The sequence below is a fragment of the Phytophthora parasitica genome (assembly GCF_000247585.1).
Source record: "Phytophthora parasitica INRA-310 unplaced genomic scaffold supercont2.4, whole genome shotgun sequence".
Taxonomy (NCBI): Eukaryota; Oomycota; class Peronosporomycetes; order Peronosporales; family Peronosporaceae; genus Phytophthora; species Phytophthora nicotianae.
In genome coordinates, this window is record NW_008648990.1 from 971,716 (window position 1) to 998,295 (window position 26,580).

Here is a 26,580-nt window from a genome sequence, read left to right on the forward strand (position 1 = left end):
CGGTCTTCAACTTCACCTCCGCTCACCGCCGTCTTCTCATTCTCGTTATTATTCATGTGATTCCCCGCCCTCTTGTGCCACTTGAGAACGCGAATGTTCCAAGAGGATTTCCATCCTCTTACTTACACATATATTTGAGTTGAACCGTAAGCAATTCTCTTTTCAAGTAGTACAAGACCTTACTCTGATAAATCGTTGTATTATTTCATCATCGATCTTTAGTTATTAAATCAGATACAAGATCAGCGGTTTTTCTGGCCTTCTCCTTGTGCTGAGCAGCGCATCCTGGAAGTCTCCGGAATAGATTTCGGTCAATATGCGATCACCGGTCGGCTTCCTCCATCTGATAAACTTTGAGGATGTTTATTTGCTCTATCGAGACTCCACGAATCGAACTTTTTTCTTAGGTAAGTTTTTCCACGCGTTCTCCATTACAGTATTTCCGCGATCTCCTTTGTATCGGGATTCTGCTTCGATCAGATTTCTGGTGCCATCCTTTTTATACTTATCAAAGAATACCGTTTTTACCCAGGATTCTTTGTGATTCGGATTAATCCTGTCGAATGTTTCCGCATAATTTATCCACCACTTGAACACAGGGTTGGTGAGAACATAGTCAAGCTCTAGCAGCTTAAATGCAACTCCAGGGGGTTTCCAACTTTCAGTGAAGCGAAGGAGTGTCTCTTTCTGCAAGTCAGTCGCTGTCGTTCTCATGCTGGGGAACTTCATGGCTGCATCGAGGATTTGGAGTAGCATCCCAGGTTAATTTGTGTAGTCCCGTTTCAATGCATTGAACAGCATCGATATATTTTTGGATTGTTTGAGACGACAGCGGCCATGTAGGAGACCAACGTGTCGAAGAGCGGATTGTGGTATGCATGTAAATCTGTTCGTGAGAGCCTCAACTTTACGAAGATGTTTTGAACAGATTCGCGATGGTCCAGCCAAATGTTAAATTGTGCAGCTTGCAGTTTCGTCGCCAACTCCTCCATCCTACCTTCTGTTTTCAATGCCACAATAAAAGTCGCCACTTGTTCATCGCCAAATCTCTGCGTTAATGTGGCGACCTGGTCGATTGCCTTGTTGGGGTAACTCTCAATATAAATAACCGTGTACTTGGCCCATGTGTTCCACATCGGGTTATCCATCGAGGTCATCTTATCAAGTCGGAGATCTACCAGGGTTTTGTCCGGTGTTTTTCCACTTTTCACCCAGAACCGTAGCACATCGTCTTCCACACTGTTCGCGACATTTCTGGTTCCATCCATTTTTTTCACGGCCAGAGTAAACTTGAGAAGATCATCGTCAGTAAAAAAAACTTTGTCAATGTCGAGGCTTTAGACACAGGTAGACCGGGATGCGTTACATTCAGCTGGTCTGCGTAGTTGACCCAAGCAGCGAACTCAGGTTTGTTGAAAATATCTTTCTTTGTATCTCAAGTTGGAATTTACGGTAAATCTCGCCAGGATCTTTTTTCATAGTAATCCAGTACTGCGTTAGCTCACCTTGAAGGTGCGTGGCGAGGCTCGTTGTTTCGGGATTTCTTTTGGCTTGTTGAATCAGTCTGTAGAGGGCATCATCTTCGTACTTGCCAGCCAGTGTCATGATTGGGTTATGGGTTAACGCTTTCATTTCCGGGAAGCTTTTTGAGTTAATCGACCCACTTTTTGAATTGCTTCTTCTCGAATAAATCGTCACCGGCATTCTCAAGGTCCATGCGGTGAAACGCCCAAACAGGGTTTTTCTCCTTCTGAAGCCACCTCTTAATGGTCTTTGGTTTCGCATCCCAACGCATGATCACCGCCTTGAGTTTCTCCGTCATGGGCACGAAAAGCCTCCCGCTCCCTCCTCGCCATGTTCGTGACTAGAATGGCCAGTTTGTAAGAATCTAACATTAGCCCCGCTCTCTATATGAGCACCACTCCCAGCCCTCTCGCCGGTAGCAGCAGAAGTGTGGCTAGTTCGTAAGAACTTGGAGTTGGTCGTAGCAGCTTCTTGAAGATCAGTGTCGTTAGAAGAACTTGAGAGGAATTCGTTGGGTCCTGAAGCGCCAACAAAAGCGATAAAGGAGACGATAGCCACGGCTATCAGGAAGCTGAGGTGCATATCTGCTGGAGTGCAAGTTGGTGAATGGTCAGTACCGTACATGTACAAAAATGCACAGTATGCATGACAACATGATTATGTGATTTTTTTTTAATCGTGAACATGTTGACATTTAATATTGTTATTATTTATCGTGTACATCCACGAAAGGTGGCCATGAATCGCTAGATTATTCAGGGATATCCAGCAGAGCGCTGGCAAAAAATTTTCAAAAAAATAAATACATATATTGTCAGTTGTTTCGGGAATAAAACTATGGAAGACTTTCCGCATCTGCCAGAAAAAAAAACCTGCATAACATTGTCGAAACTAACTCGGTTGTTCAGCGAGGAGATACCTGTAGATATGGTATTCACGCCCATGCATACTGAATCTGAATGGACGGTACAGTTTATTATGCAGCCGGCAATTTCAGAAGAGTATTAATACCAATTAGAACTCAATTGTCGTCATAATTGCAACAGAATCTACGGTACATAAGTAACAATGAATGGATTTAGCTTTGTGAAAGCGTTGAAAATAGATTACAGGAGTAACAAGTCCACCTTCAAGTAGGCGAAATTGCTCTAGGTACAATGCTAGAATTAATAAGACGGCGCCTGGCGTCCAAATGGAAGTTCTCGAGGCTTGCCGTCTTTGTCAGTAAACAGCCAATTCTCGATCGCTTGAAGTGCTGACGGCGACTTCTGTGAAGTTGCAGAAAGTGGTCGACCAGTTCGTCTTTGACGTCTTTGAGGAGGGGCTGCCTGTCGTTGTTTAAACGGAAAAAATAACGTACCAGTGCTATTTCCTGCACTTGGCGGAGTCTCATGTTTATCAGCAGGCGTTGAAGCGCTTGACGGAGCTGGCGGGAGCAGCCAATTGGCAATCCTATCGGACAGCGAGTTCACCTGCTTGTCTGTATCCACTACACGCTGTCTCTTAACTCGTGGAGCTTCCATGTCGACATTCATCGACATGTTCTCCACACTCTCTCGTTTCCTCATATTAGGAGGGAACGAAGCCACGGCTGAGAATCTGGTCGACGCGGTCCGTTCCGGTGTATTTTCAGGAACAACCTCCTTGCCCTGCAATGGCTTTGGCTCTGACGTGATCGAATTTCTCGGCACCTCTACCAGATTCTGATGCTGTCCAATGAACAAATGCAGTTCGTTCGCTTGATTCTGTAGTAACTCCAACTCCAACTCCAACGCAGATATCTGTAAAATAAAAATCATCAGTAAAAAATAAAAATATATATAAAACAACCGTACTGGCGAGCGCTGGAATCTGCAGCTAAACAAAATCTCGCTGATCAGATCTTTGTCGTGTTTCTTGAGCCCATGCCACCTTTGCATGGGTCGCTGGTCCTGTAGTCTCGCTAGTGGCAAAATCAATGTCCACACCACGTCATCCGCTCCGATCCTCTCCTCCTGCATCACGTCAACTCTCACTGTCCCTATTGCCGCTGGGAGTCCTTCAAACACAAGTGCTTCGCTCCATTTCGGCGTGTAGCTTACTGGTCTCTTGGTAGTCATTTTCTGCTCCATAACTGTAGTGCTCTCTAACTGTTCGTCTTCGTTGCTGTTGACTGCCGCCACGACTTCCACTGTCACGCGAGCGTATGTGCGCTGACCCGAGAGGAAACCTGCTTTAAAGAGCATATTGCGTCCAGATTGCACCTTCACATCGAGGCGAGCGATGCTCAATCCATTGTCCAGACGTTCGTCCACGCCTGTTACGGGGTTGAAGCGCAACTCGCGCTGTAATTGACGCAACTGCGCGGTCTTGGCAGCGCGGGTCTCTTCAAGGCGGCGGATGCGCTCCGCGACATCATCCACGGCGCTCATCGTGCGGGGTAGAGGCAGCAGGAGAGGAACGATCAAGGTTATAACGCAGTCCTATTTATCGGGAAGGTCGCGAAAACTCAGACTGTTCCGACTTTATATCGCGAGAGCCAATCAGATTGCGTGGAAGTGAAGCCAGAAAATCATTTTTTAGAAAATGACACAACAAAGCTGATTGTGAAGTAGCTGTAGTGAAGTAACCCCACGACAATACATTTTCACGTTTTCCGATTGGCTATAATTGCATAGAGGACAAAACGCAAATATCGCGTTCTAATTGGCCGAAACTCTGAATCGTCACAAAAACATGATGCCCGGTGGTCTCGCCACCAGAGCCCCCCGTTCACTGCCGCCCGTTCAGTGCTAGAAATCCCTCACCCGATCGACCATCATGCCTGCCGGAGAATCGAAGCTCAAGACCACGCCGCTGGACCCGCGTTTCCCCAACCAAAACCAGGCGCAGCACTGCTGGACGCGCTACAACGAGTTCGTGCTCTGCCTCAAGAACAACGACGGTGACGAGGACACCTGCAAGAAGTACTTCCAGAACGCCGCCTCGATCTGCCCCAGCTCCTGGGTACGTTCTTTGCTGCCGTCACCATTTCAACAATAGTGTTTAATTTTTTTTTAATTGCAAATTAACGACAGGTGGAGCGCTGGGACGAGCAGCGCGAGGAGGGCACGTTCCAGGGCGTGCAGTACTTCAAGGAGGAGTAAATGTGCTTGGCCACGTGATGCTGTGTCTTCTCTATTCTCCCTCCCCTACTTGCTCATGTTTCAAGGCTCGAGACTTGCACTATCGGCTCTGGTTAATGGCAGAATGTAGCATTTAGCTCTTGCGCAGTTACATCCTCTCCATGCTCAGAATCGACGTGCGATGACAGCAATATTTTCACGCACAATGAACATGTTGCCGTCTGTGGCAAGTTTGCCTCTCTCAGCCTTCAAAATAAGCGCCAAGTTCATCATTAACCTGCAAATATCAAACTAAAAAAAAAAGCATTGCCAGCATTTTGCCATCTTGTTTTGCCAATTTCTAAAGGTCTGCCCAACGCCAATAACCTTCCTCGTGTTTCTAACACATTTTCGCTATTTTGTCAACCAAGAGATGAAAATGCCGAGCGCTCTGTCCTTCGAGGTGTTAGGACGGTACCATCGCGCTCGAGCTGCGACGCTCACGCTGCCTCATGGAGAGGTACGCACGCCTGTGTTCATGCCCGTGGGCACTCAGGGCGCGATCAAGGGGCTGACGACGCCCCAGATGCAGGAGAAGCCCGTGGATTGTCAGATTTTCCTGGCCAACACGTACCACTTGGCTCTTCGTCCCGGGACCGAAGTGCTGGCTCAATTGCCTGGCAAATTGCACGAATTCATGCAGTGGCCGCGCAACTTGTTGACCGACTCTGGAGGTTTCCAGATGGTCAGTCTATCGAGACTGTGCGAAGTATCGGAGCACGGCGTGCAGTTCGAGAGCTTCGTGGACGGCTCCACCATGATCTTGACACCCGAAGCGTCCATCGCTCACCAGAACCGCATTGGTGCTGACATTATCATGGCACTGGACGACGTAGTATCAAGTTTGGCAGACGACGATGAACGCTTCAAAGAAGCTTGTGGACGTACAGTGCGTTGGCTGGATCGCTGTATCCAAGCACACGCTCATCCGGACAAGCAAAATCTCTTTGGCATCGTGCAAGGAGGACTCGATGTGAGCGAAGGAGGACTCCGAGACCAGTGTCTAAGCGAACTCATTCAGCGAGACTTGCCTGGATACGCCATCGGTGGATTGGCAGGAGGGGAGTCCAAGGAGGCATTCTGGAAAGTTGTGGCTAAATGTACCGCCCAATTGCCAGAGAATAAACCACGATATCTCATGGGTGTTGGATATCCATTGGATCTCGTGGTATGCTCGGCATTGGGCGTTGATATGTTCGACTGCGTGTATCCAACTCGCACTGCACGATTTGGCACGGCCATTGTGCCTTCCGGACTGCTTAAACTCAAAAGTGCCAAATGTGAACATGATGACCGCCCGATCGACGACACGTGCGAGTGTTTCGTGTGCAAGAAATACACACGAGCGTATCTGCGTGTGCTGCTGAAGAAGGAGGAGACGTTCGGCGACGCGGAGGAGACGACAGGCAGCATTGGAGCACACCTCATCACGTACCACAATGTCACGTACATGCTGAACCTCATGCGTCGACTCCGACAGTCCATTATCGACGAGAAATTTGAGCAATTTGTGCAAAATTTCATGTTGCAACAATTCCCGGATCGCAATTATCCTCAATGGGCTGTCGATGCTTTGACGGAGGCCAAGATTTCGCTTAACTAAGCAACAAGATAACATCTTTTTTTTCCAGAAACCTCTTGTTGGTTGATATTGTCACTTATTACTGTCCCCTACGTCTTTTGTCAAAGGTAACTACACTTACAATGGAGAAATTCTAACACTATCGACGCTGTAGATCCACGAGTCTTGACATACGGGTTTTGTCTTGGGGTTCTTGGCGATGAAGACGCTTGCAACTCTACGTCAGCTTGGAACGTACACAAATGAAGGCCACATATCCAGTCCAGGCCTTGCCTCAAATACTTGTTTTCTTGCGCTTGGGGCCTTGGAAACGGGAGAATTGGCACTTAAAAACGTTGGTTGGGATTGTGAGGTAACCCTCCCATTGGAGGCAACTGTAAGTGTTGCTGGCCTTGTTGAGGCGGCATAAATGAGTACGGACCCGTCGAACCAGAGTTACTTGATCCATTTTGCGAGTTTGGATAGTTCGGCTCATTCCACGACTCAGAAGGAAGTGTCGTCGATGTTTGCGGAGGTAAATTCTCATCCAGCCCTGCACTTTCCAGCAGCACATCGATGTAATCTCGTGGCTGTGGCGTTGACTCCTGTCGATCTTGATCTTGTCGCTGGTGATACACTACCCGCTCTTGTTGACGTTGATATTGAGTCATCGGAGGTCGTTGCTGCAGTTTCCGCTCATTGGCTTGGGAAAAATCCATCGATGCAACGCCACTCTGGAACGTTGACATGTTCTGTGCTGCATTCGAGTCGCCAAACTTGAGCGACATCATCGGCTGATACGGAGTGCGGCCTACAGAGGATGAAGTTACGTTGATAGAAGTCGGCCATCCACTGCTGGCTTCAGTCTTGATGCTCGGCGATCCGTATTCAGTTCCTCCATAGATATTTTGATGTCGATTCATCTGCCGAGGCATTTGTCTTTGTTGCTGTAACTGGTACGTGTCTTGGTTAAATGAGTTCGACGTAACAGGGAGTACCACCGACGCATCACTCTTCATGCTCGAGGCAAAAACTGGCTGAGGAGGGGACGAACTACCAGAAGACGTAATAAAATCTTCAATCTGACTGATCGAAACGGATTTTCCACCCGAAAAATCCGTCAAAAGTTGGTCACTTCGACGTCTCCCGAGATTGATAGTGTTTCGAGGACCAACGCCGCCACTTCCGGGCATGTTCATGGTCGCTCCCATGCCAAACGTATCGCCGAAAACAGGCTGCATCACATGAGGGAGACTCTGTCGCTTCCCACGTGCTGGTTGGTATGGATAACGTTGAGATAATTGCTTGGCTTCGGCGATTTTCTGCAGATACATGAACTGCTGTTGCGCTGACGAGGAATTGGTCATAGCATCGTTACGAGCCTCCATTTCCAGCTCAAATTCTTGCTCTGCGGGGGTTCCAGCACGTTTACGACCTGGAATGGACCCCACAGCCTCAGCGGCGGCTGCAGCTGCTGCTGCTGCCGCCGCTGCCATACCGAACGCCTCTGAGCCAGGGAGCATTCCTGTAGAGTGGCGTCGGCCGGCGGCTGCGGAGTTCAGGAGCGTCACTGCTCCACCCGATAAAGTGTTGGATTTTTGACGTTTCAAGGCTTGTTGAGTGGGTAACTGACTGCGTGCGTGGACTAGATCATGGGCTGCGAAGCGTGCTTGTTCTTGCGCGTGCAGTTGGTTCATGAGTTCAATGGGATTCGACTTGATCGTCGCGGCCATAGCGGACATAAGAGCAGGGTTCGCTCGCTCCTTACGTTTAATGAGCTTCATTCTGTCCTTATCCGCTCGTAAGAAGAACGGGTGGCTGAAGGTGCAGATGTTTGTCTGTGTTTTGGTCCATTTCTTGAAGCCAAAGTAGTTAAGTTGTCTCTGGAAACTCGACACCTTGTTGTGTTTGAAATATCTGGGTAAAATCTGGCTGGCGAGCTCTTCCGGTTGGATAATCTGGAACGCGGTGCCCTCGTGCGACCACGTGATGATATTCGGGTCTTCTACCTCCAAGATCTGATAGAGGAAGCGCAGGAACTTCGGGACACCCACGTTGCGGCGCTTGATCACGTGCACTTCGGGCCTTTTCGCTTCAGTTGTTGTCGACTTCTGTTCCGCGCTTAAAGCGAGCTCCTGCTCTTGTTCGGGCTCCTCCTGAGGCCCCACGAGGGAGGCTTGACGCGTGGACATTTCGTCCATTTCGTTTGCAGTGTCTAAACTGTCACTGAGTTCCGATTTCGAAGCAAAAAGTGGAAAAGATCCAGCGTCGAGAGTTGAGAGCTGCTGGGGCTGCGACGTTCGCTGTGGGCTACCGAAGAGTGGCGCAGAGGCCGGAGGACCCATGTCGCTGACACACTGGGAACTGGCAGGGCCTGTAGGGGTGGAATTGCTGCTGGAAGCGCTGCGGTCTCTCTCGCCGAGCATTCTGCGTTATGCATCCTTTCAAGACCGAAGAAATCTTCTGGGAAAAAACTTCCACATTTTTGGAACGTTGGGTTTTCAGCCAATCGATCGCGTCATATTTTCTTTTTGACCAATGAAAATACTCTCACTTTCCTTTTTTTCAAAGATCATGGGCTTCGACTAATGTTGACGTTGGTATGGTAACTGTAGAGCAGTAGCCAGCCCAGACAGAGCCACTCCGTGGCTACAAGGGGCGAAAGTAGATGCAATGAACCACACGTTTCGCGGATTTGTGTCAATTTCGCAGGGCCAGTGAGATGGACGGGCAGAGACGACTGACATATACTAGCACACGCAGTCGACTGCATGTTGTATGATATACTTGGTGCGAGAGAGAGCCCGCGATCTTTGAGGATAAGGTTCTAAAAAAGTAGCTTAGGAAAGAAGCGACTCATCTAACGTTAGTCTGGATTCGCCTTGAGCCAGTACGGACAAGCGGTCTATTTGATTCCTACAACTGGTCATTCCGCACGCACTGGGCAGCGTTCTGGGCCTTAAATACATGCAGCTCGAGCGTAGAGAGTGACTCGCCTCTGCCTCTGGTCAGAAAGAGGAACTGCTGGGGTGGACGCAGTGGACTTTGAAGCAAGAAAGTATCTTGCGAGCAAGACAATTGGACGATAAAAAGGGTCCAACACAACAACTTCAACGTTATGTGTGGCACATCAAAACATGCTATCATTTCAGCACATTAAACTTCATCTCATTAGGCAGGATACAAACACCAAGTCATTTTCATGACTGGATAAGGCTACAAATGGCGAACCTCGCGCAGCAGCTAGCGAGGCTGCAACTCGGCGCCTTGGGGGGACGACATCGCCCTACCAAGCGCCTCAACGATGCGCCTCCCATTAGTGCCAACGTCTCGTCCATCTCTCTACAACACAGCTCGGTCCAACGGGCGCTATTGGCGTCACTACACAGCCCTGCGCAACGTGTCCTGGCACTCGGAGACGGGCCTGAAGCTCCTATTAATGGCCAAACCACAGGCTATTTGCCCTCGGGGCCTATCTTCCAAGTCGACTACGCTCATACTAAGAAATTCCTTGTGGCTGTGGACGAAGAGGGGGCCGTAGGGATCGTAGATGTGGCCGCAGGACGCCGGAAAAGCCGCTGGTTGGCGCATCACAACGCCGTATTCGACGTAATTTGGACGCAAGACGACACGCAGGTATTAACAGCAGCAGGAGACTTGGAGATTAGAATCTGGGACGTACAGACTGCAGGAGTGCGCTCTGCCTCTCCTGTATCAACGCTTAGAGGACACGATATGAGTGTCAAGTGTGTGCGTCAAGCGCCAGATAATGCTCACGTGTTTGCTTCAGGTGGACGCGATGGGAGAGTGTTACTCTGGGATACTCGCGCGGCTGGGAAGCCTATATCTTCGCTAGATAATGTACATGCAGAGCCTTCGCCATCAAGAACCTCTTCACCTAACGTAAGCTTCACGTCGCCCATCCAGAAAAGGAGACGCCGAACAACAGCTGCCTCGTCGACGTCACCTTCGCCACGCAGTGTCACGTGCGTGGAGTTTAGTTCAACAGGAAACGAGATCATCACAGCCGGTGCTGTGGATGCAGTCGTAAAGTTCTGGGACCTCCGCCGTCTGAACAATGGGAAGAAGAAAGCGACAGCTAAAGTACCGACACCGATTCGTGAGATCTCGTGCTCAAGTCGTGAGGGAGCACGTCGTGGTATTTCATCGTTAGCTCTTTGCCAACGAGGGACTGGAAGTACGTCTCACCTTCTTGTTAACGTACTGAATGACTCCATTGCTGTGGTTGATTTCGGACAACAGCAAGCTCGAACAGGTCTCCGCTGTGCAGGACATCAAGCGAGTTCATTCTACTGCAAAGCTGCTTTCAGTCCCGAAGGAAACTTCATCGCCGGCTCATCCGCAGACGGCGTAGTGTACGTCTGGGACGCACGCTTAAGTGCTTCGCACGACGCGACTCTATCGTCTTCATACTCTACTCTGGGTGTTCAGCAACGCATGCCATGTTTTGCATTGAAAGGCCATACAAACGAGGTAAACGGAGTCGCTTGGAGTTCCCAGGACTTCACGCAACTTGCATCCTGTTCGGATGATGGCACAGTCCGCTGCTGGCAGGTTTGTGGACAAGAAACTAGTGATAAAACTGCACAATTTGAACTACAGCTAGCGTCAGACGATTCCTCAGACGGGAGAACGGAATGGACAAACTGGAACGAATTTACTGATCAACCAGACGGATATGCGTACCGCGTACGAAGTAGCAAGCGACCGAGTCGTCCTTTATCTCCAAGACGCCAGAGAGTAACCTTGCCAGACAAGCAACGCGCTTCTCCTCAAGTCACAAGACGCAACTCGGAGCCTCGTCTGCATCCTGTCCATGAGATCCCCACTGCACAACAACCGCAACAAACTCAAGATTCCCATTCCCAACCAAAGCGAATTAAACTTCGACGCAAAGCGAAATCCTCAGTCCAACCCAAGCGAGCTCAACGCACACTATTGGAACTCTGGGGACGGTAAACCGAGATAATAGAAACAGTTAGACTGCTACCAATTGATCGTGATCAATTTTTTTTAAAGTCAAGACGATTCGACCTGGTTTATACTGAGGCTGTGGCACTTTACAGGACGTCCTCCTCGAACGCCTTCTCAAAGACTTCGAGAAGTTTATCGATGTCCTTCTCGTCCACAACAAGTGGCGGACACAGACGAATCGTGCTACAAAAAAATAAAAAAATATTAGACATTGCAATAAAAAAAATAAAAAAAACTTACTTTTCACCGGCGGAGATAATGAGCACCTGCTTGGACAGCGCGTACTCGATAAGTGGACCCACGGGCTTGTTGCATTCAATAGCAACGAACAGTCCGCCCTTGCCGATCGGTTTACGGATATCCACGACCTGATCCGGGAACTTCTGCTGCAACTTTTCCAGTCCGTCAGCCAGGTATTTGCCACGCTTTTGCACGTTCTCCAAGAAATCCTCGTCCATGATCTTGGTCAGCACTGTGTTGGCCACAGCACACACCAACGGATTGCCACCGAACGTCGTACCGTGCTGGCCAGGGGTGATACCCGACGCCACCTTATTGGACATGAGCACAGCGCCAATAGGCAGACCGCCAGCCAGCGGCTTAGCCAGCGTCATGATGTCGGGTGTCACGTCGTACAGTTCGTGTGCGAACAACTTGCCCGTACGGCCCAGACCACACTGCACTTCGTCCGTAATGAGCAAAGCGTCGTGCTTATCGCACAGAGCACGCAGTTCGCGCATAAATTCCGGGTCGGCGGGGTACAGACCACCCTCACCTTGCATGGGTTCAATGAAAACACCCGCGGTTTTGTCCGAAATGAGCTTCTTGACGCTTTCAATGTCGTTGAATTCGGCGTAGTGGACGCCAGGCACCAGAGGCATGAAAGCTTCACGGATCTTAGGCTTGTGGGTCAGTGTAAGCGCTGCAGCCGTACGGCCGTGGAATCCGTGCTTGAACGAGATGAACTCGAATTTCTTACCTTCCAAAGGCCTGTAAAAAAATTATGGTCAATAGTTTTTTCAGTGGAAAGAATTGCAACTTTTTCACGTACGTTCCCTGGGAGACGCGGTTGGCGTACAGACGAGCGAACTTGTACGCGCCCTCGTTGGCTTCAGTGCCCGAATTGGCGAAGAAAACCTTGTCGAAGCGCGAGTTGTCTACCAGGTTCTTGGCCAGCTCCAGGGGAGCCTTGGAGTGGAACAAGTTGCTCACGTGCGTCACCTTTTTGCCATTTTCCACGAGACTATTGTACCAGTCCTCGTCGCCGTGGCCAAGACCGGAGACGGCGATGCCGGCGTAAAAGTCCAGGAACTCGCGGCCCTGCTCGTCGTACAGTTTGCTGCCTTTACCGTGTGTGAACACGAGGCCAGGCTCGCCACGAACGCCATTGGAATTGTACGTCTTGGCAAGGTATTTCTGCTCGTACGAGTCGGCGTTGAAGGGTTTGGCTGCGGCAGCGAAGGCCCGCGAGTTGCAGGCCACGCGCTGCAACGACTTGGCAGAGCGAAGAGCGGACGGCAACATGGTCGACTGGTGTTAAACGGGGAACTCGATATGGCCGTGTGAGCTTTTCCGGTTATGAGCCAAGCGAAACGATCAGAGGATTTTCGGCAATGCGCTTGTGGAGTTCCATGCAAATTCATGTGGACCCCACAGCACCGGTCGTCCAATCACGATATAGGATGTCAGCTGGGGTAATCGAGATGATGAGCGGAAGCTCGGGGTCAGCATTGTGCATGCTGGGTGAACGGCTTTCGCTTCATGCCATTGACAAGCGAGACGATTAAACGCAGTAATTGTTTTATTGCTCTCCTTTCGACTTGGACAGGTTGGCATGTAGGATACTTAGTCCATTGCGCTCAGAAGAGATCTGGGATATTATTGGTCGATAACTTCAACATCGCCGCATCCAATCTCGTGAATACTTGCCAGCAATACGCAAGACTGTCTTGCGGAATTGTACGTGTTTCAAGCAATTCTCATAGCAATCGATGCTGACAATGTACTGAATGAATAAATATCCTGCATGACGTCGAACAATTTCATGATCAAATTCAGAATTGACAAACTGTGTGTGTTCGTAATGGAACGGAGTTCCGTGATTTTGTTTTTGAAACACAGTTTCGTGCAATCCTCTCAAAGAAACTTTTAATTTTGCTCAATCACTTTCGAAGTTTTCAACCCATATGCCGCTTCATAGTTCTGACTATTTGACTGTAAACGTCGTGTGCATCATGGCATCAGCGCTGCAAGTGTTTGCAGTGGAAGGCATCACCCGCTCCATCTTCTTTTATCTGGATCTGTCGAGTCTCGACTCCTTGTTGCACGTGTTCCAAGCGACGTCGGAGCTGCAGGGATATCTGCAGGACAGTGCGCTGTGGACGGAATTGTCAATTCTGCACTTCAAAGGCCAGCGTGATTTAGAGCTGCGGTTCTTGGCACTACCAACGCGAGATCGAGGCTGGGAGTGGGCAACTAGCGAGCGTGCATGTGTGGAGCTACAGGAATTTCTCCAGTCCATGGACGAGCGGACGCAGTTCGACGGGACTGTCAAAATTCTGGAAGGTGACATTGGCTACATAAACGACATCGACGGGCAACCTTTAGACGGTATCGCGTTCCCCACCAATTCGCACTTAACCAACCACTATGTGGGCGCAGCTCAAGCTGTGTTTCGTCGTGCAGGTCGTGGCCTGACTGACCATGTGAACGATCCTTCCTTTCGTGGTCGACGCCCCACGGGCTCCGCTGTGGTCACCCCGGCATTTGACGCAGGAGTGGAGAAACTCATCCACTGTGTTGGGCCTCGGATCACAATGCCGAACTGCTTTGAGCTGTTGGCTACAACGTATGAGAACGCCATGAGTGCTATTTTGCACGAGGAACTGAGCTGTGTGACGATGGCTTCAATTTCGACGGGGAACATGGGCGTACCCTGTGATGAAGGAGCTCAAGTGGCACTACGAACGATACAGAAATTCTTCCGAGCGAATCATTGGGACGGAAAACTCGCCATTGTATGCTACGATGAACCAGTGTTGAATGCATTCGCGAAACAGAAGCAAGCTGTACTTGATCGATTCAACGAGACTTTGGATTTGCCTGTGGTTACTCAAGACAATCTACCTCGCTGGCCTTTCTAGAGAGTTGGTTCTTAAGAAAAAGAAAAAAATAATTTTGTTTTTTTGGCTCTGCCAGTTGCAGTATAATATGATATATATTATGCCACTTGGTGAAGATGTGTTTACATCCCTAGCTATTCTTGTAAAGGCTTAGCGCATCCTCTAAGTTAGAGGCCAGTTCTTCTGTATTTGTGTTACCTTTAGCCGTGATGATCATTTGTGACAGCTCACTCTCATCGTAGTATTTCAGAAATGTTCCGATAATGCTCGTCTTCTCGCTGGGTGTCTGCTTGTTAAAAGCAGTCAAGTACCGGATCCACATGTCCAGTAAAGGACTGGCGAGTAGCATTGATCCTGCTTCGTCAAGTTCAAGGATCTGGAAGATGTTGTCCGGAGTCTTATGAGAGACGGCGTGCCAGTTTCTAAACAACTCGAGTTCCATGCGCTTAGCAATCTTCTCCGTGCTGGGAGCCTTCATCGCTGATACGATCATGTCTACTAACGATATGTCATGATAGTATTCACGCACTGTCTTCATCATGGTTTTACCCATATCAGGGAAAGTCACATAGAAGTTATCGAGATACTGAATCCAGTTGGCGAGTTGAGGGCTTGTCAGTAGGCTGTCGCCCTTATTGCCAAGTCGCAGCATACTGAAAAGTTGTTCTGGGAGTCTGTCAACCATGCGTTGCAATTCTTCGATTTTGTAGCCCGTAGCGTCCAACACCATCCATATTGTTGTTTCCTCGCCGTGGGTATACCGGTTGAACGCACTTAAGTATTTCCCCCACGTGACCACTAGTGGATTCGTAAATAGCATATCTCCTTCTTGGTCAAGATGGAGCACCTTGACAAAGATGTACTCCGGAGTCCAGTTTAGTCGTATCCAGCGCTGGAATAACTCGCTCTGTAGTTTCTTGGCAGCACTCGCCGTATCTTTCACCTTCATCGCTTCATCGAGCATTTTTACCAGTTTCATTTCTCCATAATTCGCCGCCAATGTCCCAATCAGTGTGGCCTGATATTTAGGGTTCGCTGCGTTGTACTCCTTCACGTAGTTGAGCCAGGTCTTGAGTTGCTCAGCACATCTTTTCCCACCTTATCGAGTTTGAGTTGCTTGAAATAGTCGTTGGGCGTTCCTTTCGCCATCCACTTCTGCTCTGTAGTACCAGTTTCGCCCAGCTGGGGTTATTCTTCGCGGATTGCAGCAGCTTTACCAACCCTTCACTGTCGTACTGCTTAGCCAAAACCGACATTAAAGTCGTTTTCTTGTCGGGGTTTGCCTTGTTAAGATCTTCCACGTATTTTATCCACTTCATGAACTGTGGGTGATCGAACAGTTTTTCACCTGCCTTGTCCAGCGACAAGAACTTGAAGACATATCCAGGGAGCTTCCGACTATATATCCAACTCTGAAGCTGCTCTTCGTGGAGTTTAGTAGCGAGATTTGCTTCACTTGGAGTCTGCATTGCTTTAATTAGCAGACGTGTCAACGCTTCGTCGCCGTAGTAACTCGTCATGATCGAAACTCTCGGATTCCGAGGATTTCTCGAGTAGAAATCGTCCACATAGGTTAGCCACGTTGCAAACTGCGGGGCTTCTAACAGTTTGTCACCTGCCCTGTTGAGTTCCAGGAACGTGAAGACGTATTTAGGAAGCGTTTTAGTGTCCGTCCAATGCTCGATTAGCTCTCCGTCTAGTTTATTGGCGATACTTGCAGTACTGGGAGTCTGCTTTGCCTCACGGAAAATCTTGGATAGAGTTTCATCGTCGAAGTGACGCGTTACCATCGGAATGATAGCATCTGCTTGCTTTGGGAATTTCTTCTCGAAATCAGCCACATAACTTAGCCAAGCGGAGACTTGAGGATTGTCAACCAAATTGCCACCCGCCTTGTTCAGCTCCAGCAGCTTGAAGACTTTCGCTGGTGCCTTTTTGTTATCCAGCCAGTACTGAAGTTGCCTTTTCTGCAGATCAGCAGCTAAATCCTGGGTTTTTGGGTTCTTCTGTGCGGTGATGATCATTTGTGACAAGCGTTCATCGCCGTAGTAAGACGTTAACTTTGAGAGCGTCGACATCCCACTTTCAGGATGCTGTTTAGTTAAATCGTCGACGTACTTGACCCACGTACCAAATTTCCGCTTGTTGAATAATTCACCCTTTCCGCGGCCCAGACTCAGCCAAACGAACACATCGTCTGCCGTTTCCCTTCCATTTAGCCAACCGCGCAGTGTTTTCTCCGAGATTGTCGACGGCATGAACTTGCTCTTAATATTCCCAATTGTAGAGACCGGAATTCCTCGCTCTTCATGCGACCGTAGCAGTCTGGATGAGGTGAAAGCGTTCACCTCGTCTGCAATAGGCTGAAACACTGTTGGGAGATCAGATGTCAGGGAGGCACTGACACAGGCAAGGAATGTCGTGACTACTAGTAGAAGAGCATGCATTGCCGTGGAATCCTTCTTTTTGATCGGAAGAGTAGCAACTTGTTGTATCCCGACAATGGTAAATTCGAAACTGTGACATTCAAACTGAAAATATGTTCTAGTGTTTGTGTACCGTCAATAAGCGACACTAGTGATTTGACAACAGGGCAAAGCAGCCGGAAACATTGTACATGTATGCCTACTGCCTTTCGCAGTTTCTTCCGATTTGTTGTTGTTGCCTTTTTTTTATCCCTTTCGTGGTCAACAGGGGCATATTTCGCCCTTTGATGACTACTAGCCGAGCGCCGTCGCTAATGCGTCGGTAATTTATGTTGGTCGCACTTGTAAATGCCCTTCACGCCTCCGCCTCGCTTTGGCGGATAATAACTTTACTAAACTATTATTTAAACTATCTTCTGTCTTTTTAAAAACCCTTATTAAGTTCTCTGGATTTTATATCCAGAATTTTAGCAGAGGTGCGATTCTGCCTAAAAAACTCTCTTTCTTTATTTCTAGTACTTGTACTCTCTTTGTGTCGGCGTTTTACTGTATGACTCGATGTGCCTGTGATATCAGCGAGTCACGTGGATTTACTAGGCCAAAGTGGTGCTATTCCCTTTGAATTTAAGTGGGCCGTCTAGAGATGTAATTTCTTCACCATACAAAGGTTGTTATTATTACCTCCTATACTAAATTTCCTCTACACACTTAAAATTACCCAGGTGAATGTTGCTTGTGTCGACCAGGAGCAACATTCATAACCCAATAACCCAGTGAATGTTACCCCAAACAGTTAGGGCTAAATAAAAAATTTGATTGACTCTCTGGTTTCTACAAGAATACCCCTCTGTATTTTGCATAAATGCTTTGGGCTTTGGGTATCACTGAGTGACTGAAACGCTCTTGCGGAGATCAGCGCTCCGGTTCCGTTTGCAATGACTCGATCACATCGATCGACATTTAGCTGGTGCACAAAGTATATGTGCTTAAACCGTTACGTATATGAAGAGTGAGCTTGTTTATGGTGGATCTAAAAACTTATATTCAATCTCGTCCACGAGGCACCGCTGTTCTGTTCTCAAAGCGTAAGATTAAGAAACATAACATGCACGTATTACACTTCATTCATATATGTAGATGTAACCACCCTCTCCGACCAGTTCAAGACGATTCTAGCATAATAATCTACTCTGTCGATTGATGAAGTAGGTTTAAAGCGCGGCTAATTAACCGTTTGTAGGTCAATTAGCGTATAATTAATGTAAAAATAAACACTTGGAGCTAAAGCACAGATATACTAAGTGTGCGGGTGCCATCACTAGATTTTACGTTCTGTCATACAAGTTTTGTTCATGGGTAAATGGTGATGTTGACGCGATACTATTTTGGTCTTCGACCGTGAGTAGTGACCATGCAATCGTCCAACTGGAAATTCTAACACCTGTTTTAAACTGTGGTGCTGGCGTAATAAGGAGTTGGTCATCGTTTCGACCATGAATCCTGGACATGCATGCATCCTACTGGAAATTCTAGGACCTAGATATTCCTTTGCTGTGGTGCTGGCGTAATGCGGAGTTGGTCCTCGTTACGACGGTAACTTCTGTCCATGCAGTCATCCTACAGGAAATCCTAGTATAGTGACGTTTTGTTCGTCCGCGCAGATCTTGACTGGATGTGTCGTCTGGATCATATACTGAAAACTCGGATGCAAATGAAACTGGACGAGCGCTAGGGCTCACTGGCTCTTCCTGGGTTTTTGACTGCGAAGATGTCTGCTGAACTGAGCGAATCCAAGCAGGAAGTGTCTTGTTCTGACTGGGTCTCTTGTGGATGATAGAAGACTACTTCACTTCAGTCACCACAGTATGCTGGGGGTAGTAAACTCGCTTGCGTTTGCAGCAGATGAAGATCCCCACTAACCCAACAAGTTGTAATCTTACTAGGTATTGACCAAATTAGAATATGTCAAGATGCATTTGGAATTACACATAAAACCTTTAAGTTTAAAAATTAACCCTTTCGTGAACGCACACTTTTGACCTGGCAATATTATACTATAGAAGGCCAAGTCATTAGGCCATCAAAGGCGACATTTTGCCCCCCCCCCCCCTTCATAAACTACGATACCGCAGCAAATCTTCTGCAAATCCTTCTAGTTCAAGTAGAAAGGGCGATTCTGCATCATCCACACACAAAATTTAATGAAAGGGGGCATTTCCAGGGGTTCGTAGTTAGCGTTGATACACGCTAGTATCCGAATCCAGGACCCCTCCAAACGTGTATCAGGATCCGGATCATGTTGGGGGGAGGCTGGATTTGTATCACGTGATACGACCTGTGCTAAAGTGATCCTCAAGTGACCCAGTATCTGATACTGCATACACTTTGATGAGTGCTGAAGTTGTAGTTAATTTCGAACGTCTTCGGCAGAAGTACTGAGAAAGATCATACCTGCGACTTTATAACAGAAACCGACAGCAAGCAAAGACAGCCAGCGAGTTCATGGCGCAGCTTGGTGAAAGCTAAGCTGTCGCAAACAACGACCGAGCAGGTGGTGAAGCAAAAGCAGAAGAGGAAGAAGATGTTGACGCTCGCGGAATCCCTACGTCAGTCAAACATTTTACTCAAAACCAGTTCAATTTGGTATGGAACTACATACACAAGCTCCGTGTACCTATTCCAGACCCACTCGATTCCAGTAGTTCTTTCACCCATATCTGTCTGGTTTGTGCCGATGAAGCTTTGAACACAAACGACCCAACTGCGGTTGCATGGAAGTCATGTCTTAACCGACAAAAAAAACTTCTAGTAATGCTCGAAAGCACATGCTCCGTAACCACAACGAGTATCCTTTTTCAGTGGAGGCTGGTGCCCAGCGGAAAAACAGAGTTCAGCGTAGGATTGAAACTAACGGTGACAACACCGCTATTAGAGGCGTTCCTGATGATAGAACGCCAAGTGCAGACAAACCCAAGCCTAAGAAGCAGCGTACACTGGAAGTATCCATCGCAATGGGCTCAGATAAAGTACGAGTCCTGTCAACGAGGTGGCTACTTTCTTCTGGTTTGCCGTATACAATTCTTCAGAACGACGAATTGATATCTGTTTTTCGGCGCCTTAGCAACCAGCCTCGCCTAACATTTCCTGTTCGTGAAACATTTTACGACTTCGCAGATTCAGATTTCGATTCGTTAATTGATTTGCTATCAACCACACTTCAACAGGAATATGCTGCGTCATACAAACAAGCATTCCTTACGGTTCTCCATGACTGCTGGACCAACGCGGCCATGGTTAGCATTATTGGAGTCACGATTATTTTTATCGATATATTCGAGTGTTTTCATTGCTTGCGTTACCAAATCCTGGTAGCCACGCCGCTTCAACCGTAGCCCATTGCGTCGGGTATTATGGCTAGATACAACATTGATATTGGTCAGTATTCTCGTTTCATGGTCAGTGATACAACCGGAAGCGCGAGAAATGTTTCGGATCAGTTTGAAGGCACAGATCAGGATGAGTGTTTAATGCATTTACTCAGTCTGTGCTTCCTGTATGCTCTTCGTCTTAAAGAGAACACTCGCGATAATGGCAAGATTATAGTTACACCAGGGGGCGTTTAAAGCTGGATTTGCTGTCATCCAAAAACTACGTAACTTGGCTACATTTTTTTTAATTCGTCTAGCAAAACTAAACCAGCTGAAAGAGCTTTACAACATTCCGACTATCAACATTTCAATTGATCCAAAAACCAGAGTCGGGTACGCGGTAACCCTCCTACGCCGTAGTGTGTACAATTACTTCGCGTTTACGAAGTACTTTGAGACTGCTTCTTCTACGGAGCAAGCAACATGACAGTGCATTACAAGCAACGACTGGGATCTAATTACTGACATGGAAGCTTTAGCGGATCAACTGGCCCAGTTTAGCCTCAGTGAGGTTCAAAAAACAAATGTTGCAAGTTCCTATTTGCTTCTCTTTCGTAAAATGCTTGCGGTGACTGTGGATTTGGAATCGTTCAACTGCTTTGTTCTAGAACGACCTGAATTAAGAACGACAGAGTTTTCACAAAGATGCATCTCGAAGAAGACGAGTGATTTTTGAGATGGCGGAAAACGGTGTCGAGATCGATTAAGGGAGCAACTGTCTCTTCGATTTCCAACGCAAGACATTAACGACAAAGCTATGCTTTTGGGCCCACGGATTAAATCTAAAGCTGCTTATATTGTTTCCGATCCTGATATTCTAGCCTCAGCAGAGATTGAGCTACAATTTGAACACGAGAAAGTGTCAGGATGATGAAGTTGAGCGACAAAAACAACAACGACCAGACAATTAACTTAGCCGGAACAACACATCAAACCTCACAGCGAAGCGCAATTCCAAGCGCAAGACGTTGAAGTTCCTTAAAAAACAGATTACTTAAGGACGGAGCAAAACGACATTCACCAAGAAGCGATAAACGCCTGGATTAAATGGAAAAATCTAGCAGTGAGATGGCTGTGTTCAGTCGAGGATGGAAAATATAACGCGCTGGGCCTGTACCGTGAAGTCCATGTCCTGGCCTGGTTTAGAGATCATGGAGAGCGCGAGCATCCTTCTATCGCAGCACTGGCAAGGGTTTATCTTGTGAAACCGTTGTCAACAGCAATTCAAGAGCGATTTTTCAGTCTTAGTCGGTATGTGGTGAACCCATTGCGAATCCGTCTAGACGAAGATCGAGCAGAAATGCTTTGTCTCATGAAAGCGAACTGGATCGAGTACAAGGCGATGTTGAGCGAGAAATAACACGACGTACCATCTAGGTACTAAAAAAATCATGTTTTTGATAAACTCCTTATTAGAAAAGAAATGCAGGTATTGATATTGTATCATGGTAACCATATCCGTATCACTTAAGCAGGACTCTGGATCAGTATCATGTGATACGTCTTGCAAGAAAACAACATGACGGATCTGTATCACTGATACAGCCAAAATAGCAAAAGCTCCGAACCCCTGCCCTTTTCATGGGTGACACGAGTGGTACTCGAGGATACACCCTCAAAAAGGGGGCATAATGCCCCCATTGACCACGAAAGGGTTAAGTATTTGTAAAACAATGGTATTTTTTATTTAAAACATGTACAATTAAAAAATGGTATAGATAAAAATTAAAAAAATATTAATCTAACGTTTCTGATACAAGTCATGTACTTATATGTAAAATCCAGAGCTTCACCGTGCTAGCACGACATTAAACTTCTTTTCTCATCAATTAATGGAACGGAATCGACTGCAACCTACTGAGTACTTTTAAACAATTTCTATCATCCCCAGGTTGCCCATTGTAATTCATTCACATTGTGTAGTATTACCACTATCATAACCCTCATTGAGAAGTCATGCGTATAACTATACCAACACAGTAAATTCTGTCTAAAAATGTGCAGTGTACTCTACTAATATGTAGCGATAGCTATACACTCAGCGACAAAACGTTTGGGACAGTCACGTTTTGAGCCATTGCTGGGTTTGTAACATATCTAAATAGCACCGTCTAAGTCTACCTTCTGCTGTTTGATAGGGCGACACGAGACTTGTGACACTGACCTAGATTTCAGAGAACTACGGGTGGGTGGCATACAACGATCTGGAAATGTCACCGCGGCAAAGCTTTGGGACAAACGTTTGACTTGATTTCACTATAGTCCTAGTAAGAGATCGCGTCATCGTTCTTGCGCCCGACCTCGAAGCACCTGGTTGACATGCTGTCCATTAGATCAAGTACCCTTTTCATCGTTACTGATTCCCATACCACCATCACCGCAGCAGTAAGCTCAGGCACGGAGCTATATGGTTGTAGACCTTTCGCACCAAAATAGCCCGCACGTTTGTAATTAGGTTGAGATCGGGGGAACGAGCTGGTCAGTCCAGTAGCCGCACCCCGATCTCTTTGATAAATGACTTTATTTCGTCTGAGGCATGAATGGAGGCGTTGTCTTGCCTGAAGACGAAGTCGGTGCCGTAGTTGTGGTGCGCGAACGGGAGCAGATGCTCCGAGATAGTGTAGATGTAGTCCAGGGAGTTCTGGCGCCTCTTCAGTACCACCAGTTCAGACTTCCCCTTGACCACAACCCCCCTCCTTCCGCCCCCCCCCGACACACACACACACACACACACACACACACCATCAGAGACACTCCACCGTTTTAGCGACGCATGCAGCGGCGGGGAGGGCTCCTTAGGTCTCTCCATTAGTTCTTGAACCCATAAGGGCCATCAAGGTTGAACTTCTTTTCGTCGGAAAAGATGATCAACGGCCACATCACCTCCTTCTGTGCCGCTGTTGAAAGCGTCTCGCCAAACGCAAGGCAAGCAGCCCTGTGCTTCTTAGTGAGGGGCAGAGTATGATCCATGTTAGAGTAAGATAGGAAGTCTGTTCGAGACAGAAGTCTCTGCAAGGTACGCACCGAGCACGATAATTTGTACTCTGCCTTCAGCTCAGCTGCAGAGAAATCTCCCGTGGCGGCCGCTCGAACCACCTGACGCACTTGTCGGTCGGAGAGGGTGGATGAACGCCCCCCCTTTCTTCTACCGCTTCCCCGAGCGCTGAGGGGTGTAGTTGACGCCATTCGGGGAGCGCTGCAGACTCTTGGCGATCCCACGAACGCTGCGGCCATCCTCATGGAGGCCGTTCATGCGGCAGCGTTCTTTGTCGGTGATTGGTGGACCTCGCCTCATAGCTAAAGTAGTATAATGGGCCAGTTCCTGGAACACCCCAAGTTCATGTTCATAGTGAAATCAAGTCAATTTTCGGTGCGAAAATTTTGTCGCGGTGACATTTCCAGATCGTTGTATGCCACCCACCCGTAGTTCTCTGAAATCTAGGTTAGTGTCACAAGTCTCGTGTCGCCCTATCAAACAGCAGAAACATATCTAAATAGTACCGTCTAAGTCTACCTACAAGCCCAGCAATGGCTCAAAACGTGACTGTCCCAAACGTTTTGTCGGTGCGTGTACACGTAGGTGCTAGTCTGCTTTACCCAATTCTAATAAGAACACTTCATTGTTTGTAACTTAAGCTTGACTATCAGATCAAAAATGAATTTTTGATTTGGTAGTCAGGAGTGTTTGCACAACTCTTAGTATTGTTAGAATATCACATCAAAGAAAATGTATTCATTATTTTTGTGTCGTAGGAATTACCTACCAAAGCTGATGGTGTAGAACTGTTTTAAATAAGCTGTGTTAATAGAAACTCACGTGCGTGGGTTTCAGCAAAATGATGTTGTGTTCACCTATTGGTTTATCTGTCTCAATAAGTCTAAGGATTCTCGTTTACGGTTAGTTCGAGTGCATTTTGCCAGTAAGAGATGAGACCAATCCAAGTCAATTATCATGATCTAAAACGACCATACTTAGCTAAAACTCATCAGTTCATTCCGCTCGCTCTTGAAGCCACTCCACTGAAACGTAACAAAAATTGTGTGTTCTAACGTTTTTAATGTTATTGCCCCCCTATAATGAAACATAAGACTTTTTACTCGGATTAAACACTTCAACTTTTTACAGACATGCAAGGACAACATTAGAAATAGGGCGAGGGTATACAATTAGAATCAATCACCCTGGGGGCAGTTTTTGACCAAAAATACATGGGTATACTGACCATCAAGGAGTCAGCGGTTAAGTTATCCTAAAATGGACTTGCTGGACGGGCAAGTGACTCTGGACTGGTATAAGCTACCGGGATCGAATCTCTCTGGCTCTCAACTGGAACGTCGGCGAGTTGCTGCGGTTGCTGTCTTGAGAGGTCCTGTGTCGTGGTTCCAAGTAGCGCTAGATGGGTAGTAACTCATCCACTTCTTCTTTGGTACAGAGAGTATATTCGGATGGAGTAGGCTCAAATGAATTGTTGGTTTGAATTACTTGAGTATTCTTGCTCGATGCCTCATTGTCTGCATCAGTAGATTCTCGGCCGTTTGAAGATTCATCTTGACCATCATCTAAACCGTTTTCATGCGGCAAATTCTTCAGCACCATCACTTCAGTCGTTGGTATCACTTCAATTTGCACCAAGATGCTCGTCACTGTTTTCAGCACTATTGCTCTCTTCATAACGGTTTTTGCAGTCCCCATCGTACTTACAGCCAGTTGTACTACGTCCAATACTATATTGGGTAGGAACGTTACTGGAGCTTGAACATTTGCCTTCATTGAGAACGGTTTTCCATACGCGTAAAGTTAGGGGAGAGCTTGTCTAACTTGGCTTTGAATTGACATGGTTTGCCTTAACTCCCTCTTTTGTCATCTGGAGACCCATCTCCGTGCAGCTCTTTGTCAGTGTGGGCTGAAATCGCTTCGTCTTTTAACGTTTGCCACTCTGCCACACGTTCGCTCCAGTGAGCGTCGAAATGTTAGTATTCTTCGTGTGTGCGTTCAAGTACGCCGCCAATTCATTGAGCAACTGCGTCGTCGTCTTCTGGGGTGGGTAGTCTTCTTGCTTGTACCATGAGGTAACAAACAAACAATAGTCTTTTCTAGATAGATGAACCTTGGCGCACGGGCCGTTCTAGTCGTTAATCGCCATTCCTAAGTATCTACCCAGATGCCTTTAGTACCTCGTGTGGAAAGACACAAGACAACATACGTGCTGCAAATAATGTTCTATGGACGACGTGGCGTCGTGGTTTGGGGAACTACTTTTGATGCCGGGTCCCTGCCAGTTCGGGCTGCTACTGAGTGCTGACGGGTACAGAAATACATTCAAGACCGACGGAAATGTCGCCTTGCCGGATCACTTTCTTATTTTTGGAAAGGCGATGTCATCCCTTGGATCACTCACCTCCCAGCGCATTTGATTTTTGAAATGACAGGTCATCTGGCCAAGAAAAAAAATTATCACCAAAATATGATCTGGGTATCGCCACGAAATGATAGGGGAAAACGCTAACTTGAACTTCCCGTATTATGCGTCAATTTGGCGTTTGGAAGGTATCAACTTTATTCAATAGTAATATTTTGGAACAGAGTCGGTGGATCCTAATATGATCATTTGCGATACGAATTCAGGTTTCATTTAGAAATGATTTTAGTGTAGTTTAAACGCCTTCTCGGGTGATTTATCAGGTGTAAAATGTTAAATCGTACTAAGTATCTATCTACTTTGTAGCTACAGACCTCTCTAGTCAAAATAAGCCATTTATTAGTACTTTGATTTGTAACAGAGGCCTATCGGTGACACTAGCCTCCAATGCTGAAAGCAAACCTGTCAAATTGCCGGGGCTATCGGGTAAAGACTAGATCGTCTTTGACTTAGCTGGGAACTTGAAGATCGACAGTTTAAGTACTTTTGACATGTTGCACAAGTCCCAAAACTTCACTTGAGGGGCCAACCGTGGGTGGTAATAGAACGAATCAGATTATAGGAATCATTATAAGCCCCACATGATTCCATTTTCCTGATGTTTTTTCAGAACATACATGGATTCTTGACTTCTGTACATTTTGGAATACCTCGTACGTTGTTCACGGGCCGAATCAGCTTCAAATGAAGCGATGAAATAGATCAAGCGCGTATCTTTACAGACAACCACGGTGAAATACGCCACCCTTTGAACGCCATCCTTCATAGTAGTCCATTTCTTGTGCCAATGACAGGATAAGCCGCCACATACAATTCAATGATATGGAATTTTAAGTCTCCCAAGGCCGCTGATGTTGCAATAGCTTTACGACAGTATGAAAGGGCAGATGTAACGTCAGGAGTACTTTTCTATGTTCTCGAAGCTATCAGTCAATGGAAATTCCTTTCTTATTGGCTAAAA

General features: G+C 47.2%; 11 protein-coding genes across 15 annotated transcripts; 5 read left to right on the plus strand and 6 right to left on the minus strand.

The window, feature by feature from the left end:
• Positions 1-242: 242 nt before the first annotated feature.
• PPTG_03254 (hypothetical protein) lies at positions 243-1,822 on the minus strand (the record flags this gene model as incomplete). The annotated part of the gene is made up of 3 exons (XM_008895929.1): positions 243-285; positions 853-1,289; positions 1,661-1,822. The coding sequence occupies 3 exons, from the start codon at positions 1,820-1,822 to the stop codon at positions 243-245; spliced, it is 642 nt and encodes a 213-aa protein (XP_008894177.1).
• Positions 1,823-2,593: 771 nt separating this feature from the next.
• PPTG_03255 (hypothetical protein) lies at positions 2,594-4,104 on the minus strand. Its single transcript, XM_008895930.1, has 2 exons — positions 3,360-4,104; positions 2,594-3,305 (listed from the first exon to the last, which is right to left on the minus strand). The coding sequence occupies exons 1-2, from the start codon at positions 3,933-3,935 to the stop codon at positions 2,691-2,693; spliced, it is 1,191 nt and encodes a 396-aa protein (XP_008894178.1). The 5' UTR covers positions 3,936-4,104; the 3' UTR covers positions 2,594-2,690.
• A 143-nt stretch (positions 4,105-4,247) lies between these two features.
• PPTG_03256 (hypothetical protein) lies at positions 4,248-4,965 on the plus strand. The gene is made up of 2 exons (XM_008895931.1): positions 4,248-4,509; positions 4,581-4,965. The coding sequence occupies exons 1-2, from the start codon at positions 4,324-4,326 to the stop codon at positions 4,647-4,649; spliced, it is 255 nt and encodes an 84-aa protein (XP_008894179.1). The 5' UTR covers positions 4,248-4,323; the 3' UTR covers positions 4,650-4,965.
• A 26-nt stretch (positions 4,966-4,991) lies between these two features.
• On the plus strand, positions 4,992-6,301 carry PPTG_03257. Of its 2 annotated transcripts, XM_008895933.1 has the most exons (2): positions 4,992-5,127; positions 5,194-6,301. In XM_008895933.1, exons 1-2 carry the CDS (start codon positions 5,041-5,043, stop codon positions 6,268-6,270), a joined length of 1,164 nt encoding a protein of 387 aa, XP_008894181.1. In that variant the 5' UTR covers positions 4,992-5,040; the 3' UTR covers positions 6,271-6,301. The 2 variants fall into 2 exon arrangements, with proteins under 2 accessions (XP_008894181.1, XP_008894180.1); XM_008895932.1 differs by having other exon boundaries at positions 4,992-6,301.
• PPTG_03258 (hypothetical protein) lies at positions 6,285-8,677 on the minus strand. The gene has a single exon (XM_008895934.1). The coding sequence runs from the start codon at positions 8,652-8,654 to the stop codon at positions 6,576-6,578; it is 2,079 nt and encodes a 692-aa protein (XP_008894182.1). The 5' UTR covers positions 8,655-8,677; the 3' UTR covers positions 6,285-6,575.
• Positions 8,678-9,349: 672 nt separating this feature from the next.
• PPTG_03260 (hypothetical protein) lies at positions 9,350-12,834 on the minus strand. 4 transcript variants are annotated; one of them, XM_008895937.1, is made up of 4 exons: positions 12,275-12,834; positions 11,464-12,213; positions 11,284-11,406; positions 9,350-11,195 (listed from the first exon to the last, which is right to left on the minus strand). In XM_008895937.1, the coding sequence occupies exons 1-3, from the start codon at positions 12,745-12,747 to the stop codon at positions 11,310-11,312; spliced, it is 1,320 nt and encodes a 439-aa protein (XP_008894185.1). In that variant the 5' UTR covers positions 12,748-12,834; the 3' UTR covers positions 9,350-11,195; positions 11,284-11,309. The 4 variants fall into 4 exon arrangements, with proteins under 4 accessions (XP_008894185.1, XP_008894184.1, XP_008894187.1 ...); XM_008895936.1 differs by having other exon boundaries at positions 9,350-11,406; XM_008895939.1 differs by having other exon boundaries at positions 11,284-12,213.
• On the plus strand, positions 9,416-11,308 carry PPTG_03259 (hypothetical protein). The gene has a single exon (XM_008895935.1). The coding sequence runs from the start codon at positions 9,451-9,453 to the stop codon at positions 11,206-11,208; it is 1,758 nt and encodes a 585-aa protein (XP_008894183.1). The 5' UTR covers positions 9,416-9,450; the 3' UTR covers positions 11,209-11,308.
• A 526-nt stretch (positions 12,835-13,360) lies between the features above and the next one.
• Positions 13,361-14,467, plus strand: PPTG_03261 (hypothetical protein). Its single transcript, XM_008895940.1, has one exon. The coding sequence runs from the start codon at positions 13,410-13,412 to the stop codon at positions 14,364-14,366; it is 957 nt and encodes a 318-aa protein (XP_008894188.1). The 5' UTR covers positions 13,361-13,409; the 3' UTR covers positions 14,367-14,467.
• On the minus strand, positions 14,411-16,792 carry PPTG_03262 (hypothetical protein; the record flags this gene model as incomplete). The annotated part of the gene is made up of 3 exons (XM_008895941.1): positions 14,411-15,393; positions 15,444-15,500; positions 15,563-16,792. 3 exons carry the CDS (start codon positions 16,790-16,792, stop codon positions 14,476-14,478), a joined length of 2,205 nt encoding a protein of 734 aa, XP_008894189.1. The 3' UTR covers positions 14,411-14,475.
• Positions 16,793-19,596: 2,804 nt separating this feature from the next.
• Positions 19,597-20,709, plus strand: PPTG_21252 (hypothetical protein; the record flags this gene model as incomplete). Its single annotated transcript, XM_008896505.1, has 3 exons — positions 19,597-19,797; positions 19,996-20,064; positions 20,701-20,709. 3 exons carry the CDS (start codon positions 19,597-19,599, stop codon positions 20,707-20,709), a joined length of 279 nt encoding a protein of 92 aa, XP_008894753.1.
• Positions 20,710-24,592: 3,883 nt separating this feature from the next.
• Positions 24,593-24,970, minus strand: PPTG_21253 (hypothetical protein; the record flags this gene model as incomplete). Its single annotated transcript, XM_008896506.1, has 1 exon — positions 24,593-24,970. One exon carries the CDS (start codon positions 24,968-24,970, stop codon positions 24,593-24,595), a length of 378 nt encoding a protein of 125 aa, XP_008894754.1.
• Positions 24,971-26,580: the final 1,610 nt, after the last annotated feature.

Bases quoted from the DNA above. Each gene is read 5' to 3' on its own strand.
- PPTG_03255 (XM_008895930.1), bottom strand. From the start codon at position 3,935: ATGAGCGCCGTGGATGATGTCGCGGAGCGCATCCGCCGCCTTGAAGAG. The intron at 3,306-3,359 runs GTACGGTTGTTT...TTTATTTTACAG, and splicing joins GCAGATTCCAGCGCTCGCCA to ATATCTGCGTTGGAGTTGGA.
- PPTG_03256 (XM_008895931.1), top strand. From the start codon at position 4,324: ATGCCTGCCGGAGAATCGAAGCTCAAGACCACGCCGCTGGACCCGCGT. The intron at 4,510-4,580 runs GTACGTTCTTTG...AATTAACGACAG, and splicing joins CGATCTGCCCCAGCTCCTGG to GTGGAGCGCTGGGACGAGCA.
- PPTG_03257 (XM_008895932.1), top strand. From the start codon at position 5,041: ATGAAAATGCCGAGCGCTCTGTCCTTCGAGGTGTTAGGACGGTACCAT.
- PPTG_03258 (XM_008895934.1), bottom strand. From the start codon at position 8,654: ATGCTCGGCGAGAGAGACCGCAGCGCTTCCAGCAGCAATTCCACCCCT.
- PPTG_03259 (XM_008895935.1), top strand. From the start codon at position 9,451: ATGGCGAACCTCGCGCAGCAGCTAGCGAGGCTGCAACTCGGCGCCTTG.
- PPTG_03260 (XM_008895937.1), bottom strand. From the start codon at position 12,747: ATGTTGCCGTCCGCTCTTCGCTCTGCCAAGTCGTTGCAGCGCGTGGCC. The intron at 12,214-12,274 runs GTACGTGAAAAA...ATTTTTTTACAG, and splicing joins AACCGCGTCTCCCAGGGAAC to GCCTTTGGAAGGTAAGAAAT. The intron at 11,407-11,463 runs GTAAGTTTTTTT...ATTTTTTTGTAG, and splicing joins ATTATCTCCGCCGGTGAAAA to CACGATTCGTCTGTGTCCGC.
- PPTG_03261 (XM_008895940.1), top strand. From the start codon at position 13,410: ATGCCGCTTCATAGTTCTGACTATTTGACTGTAAACGTCGTGTGCATC.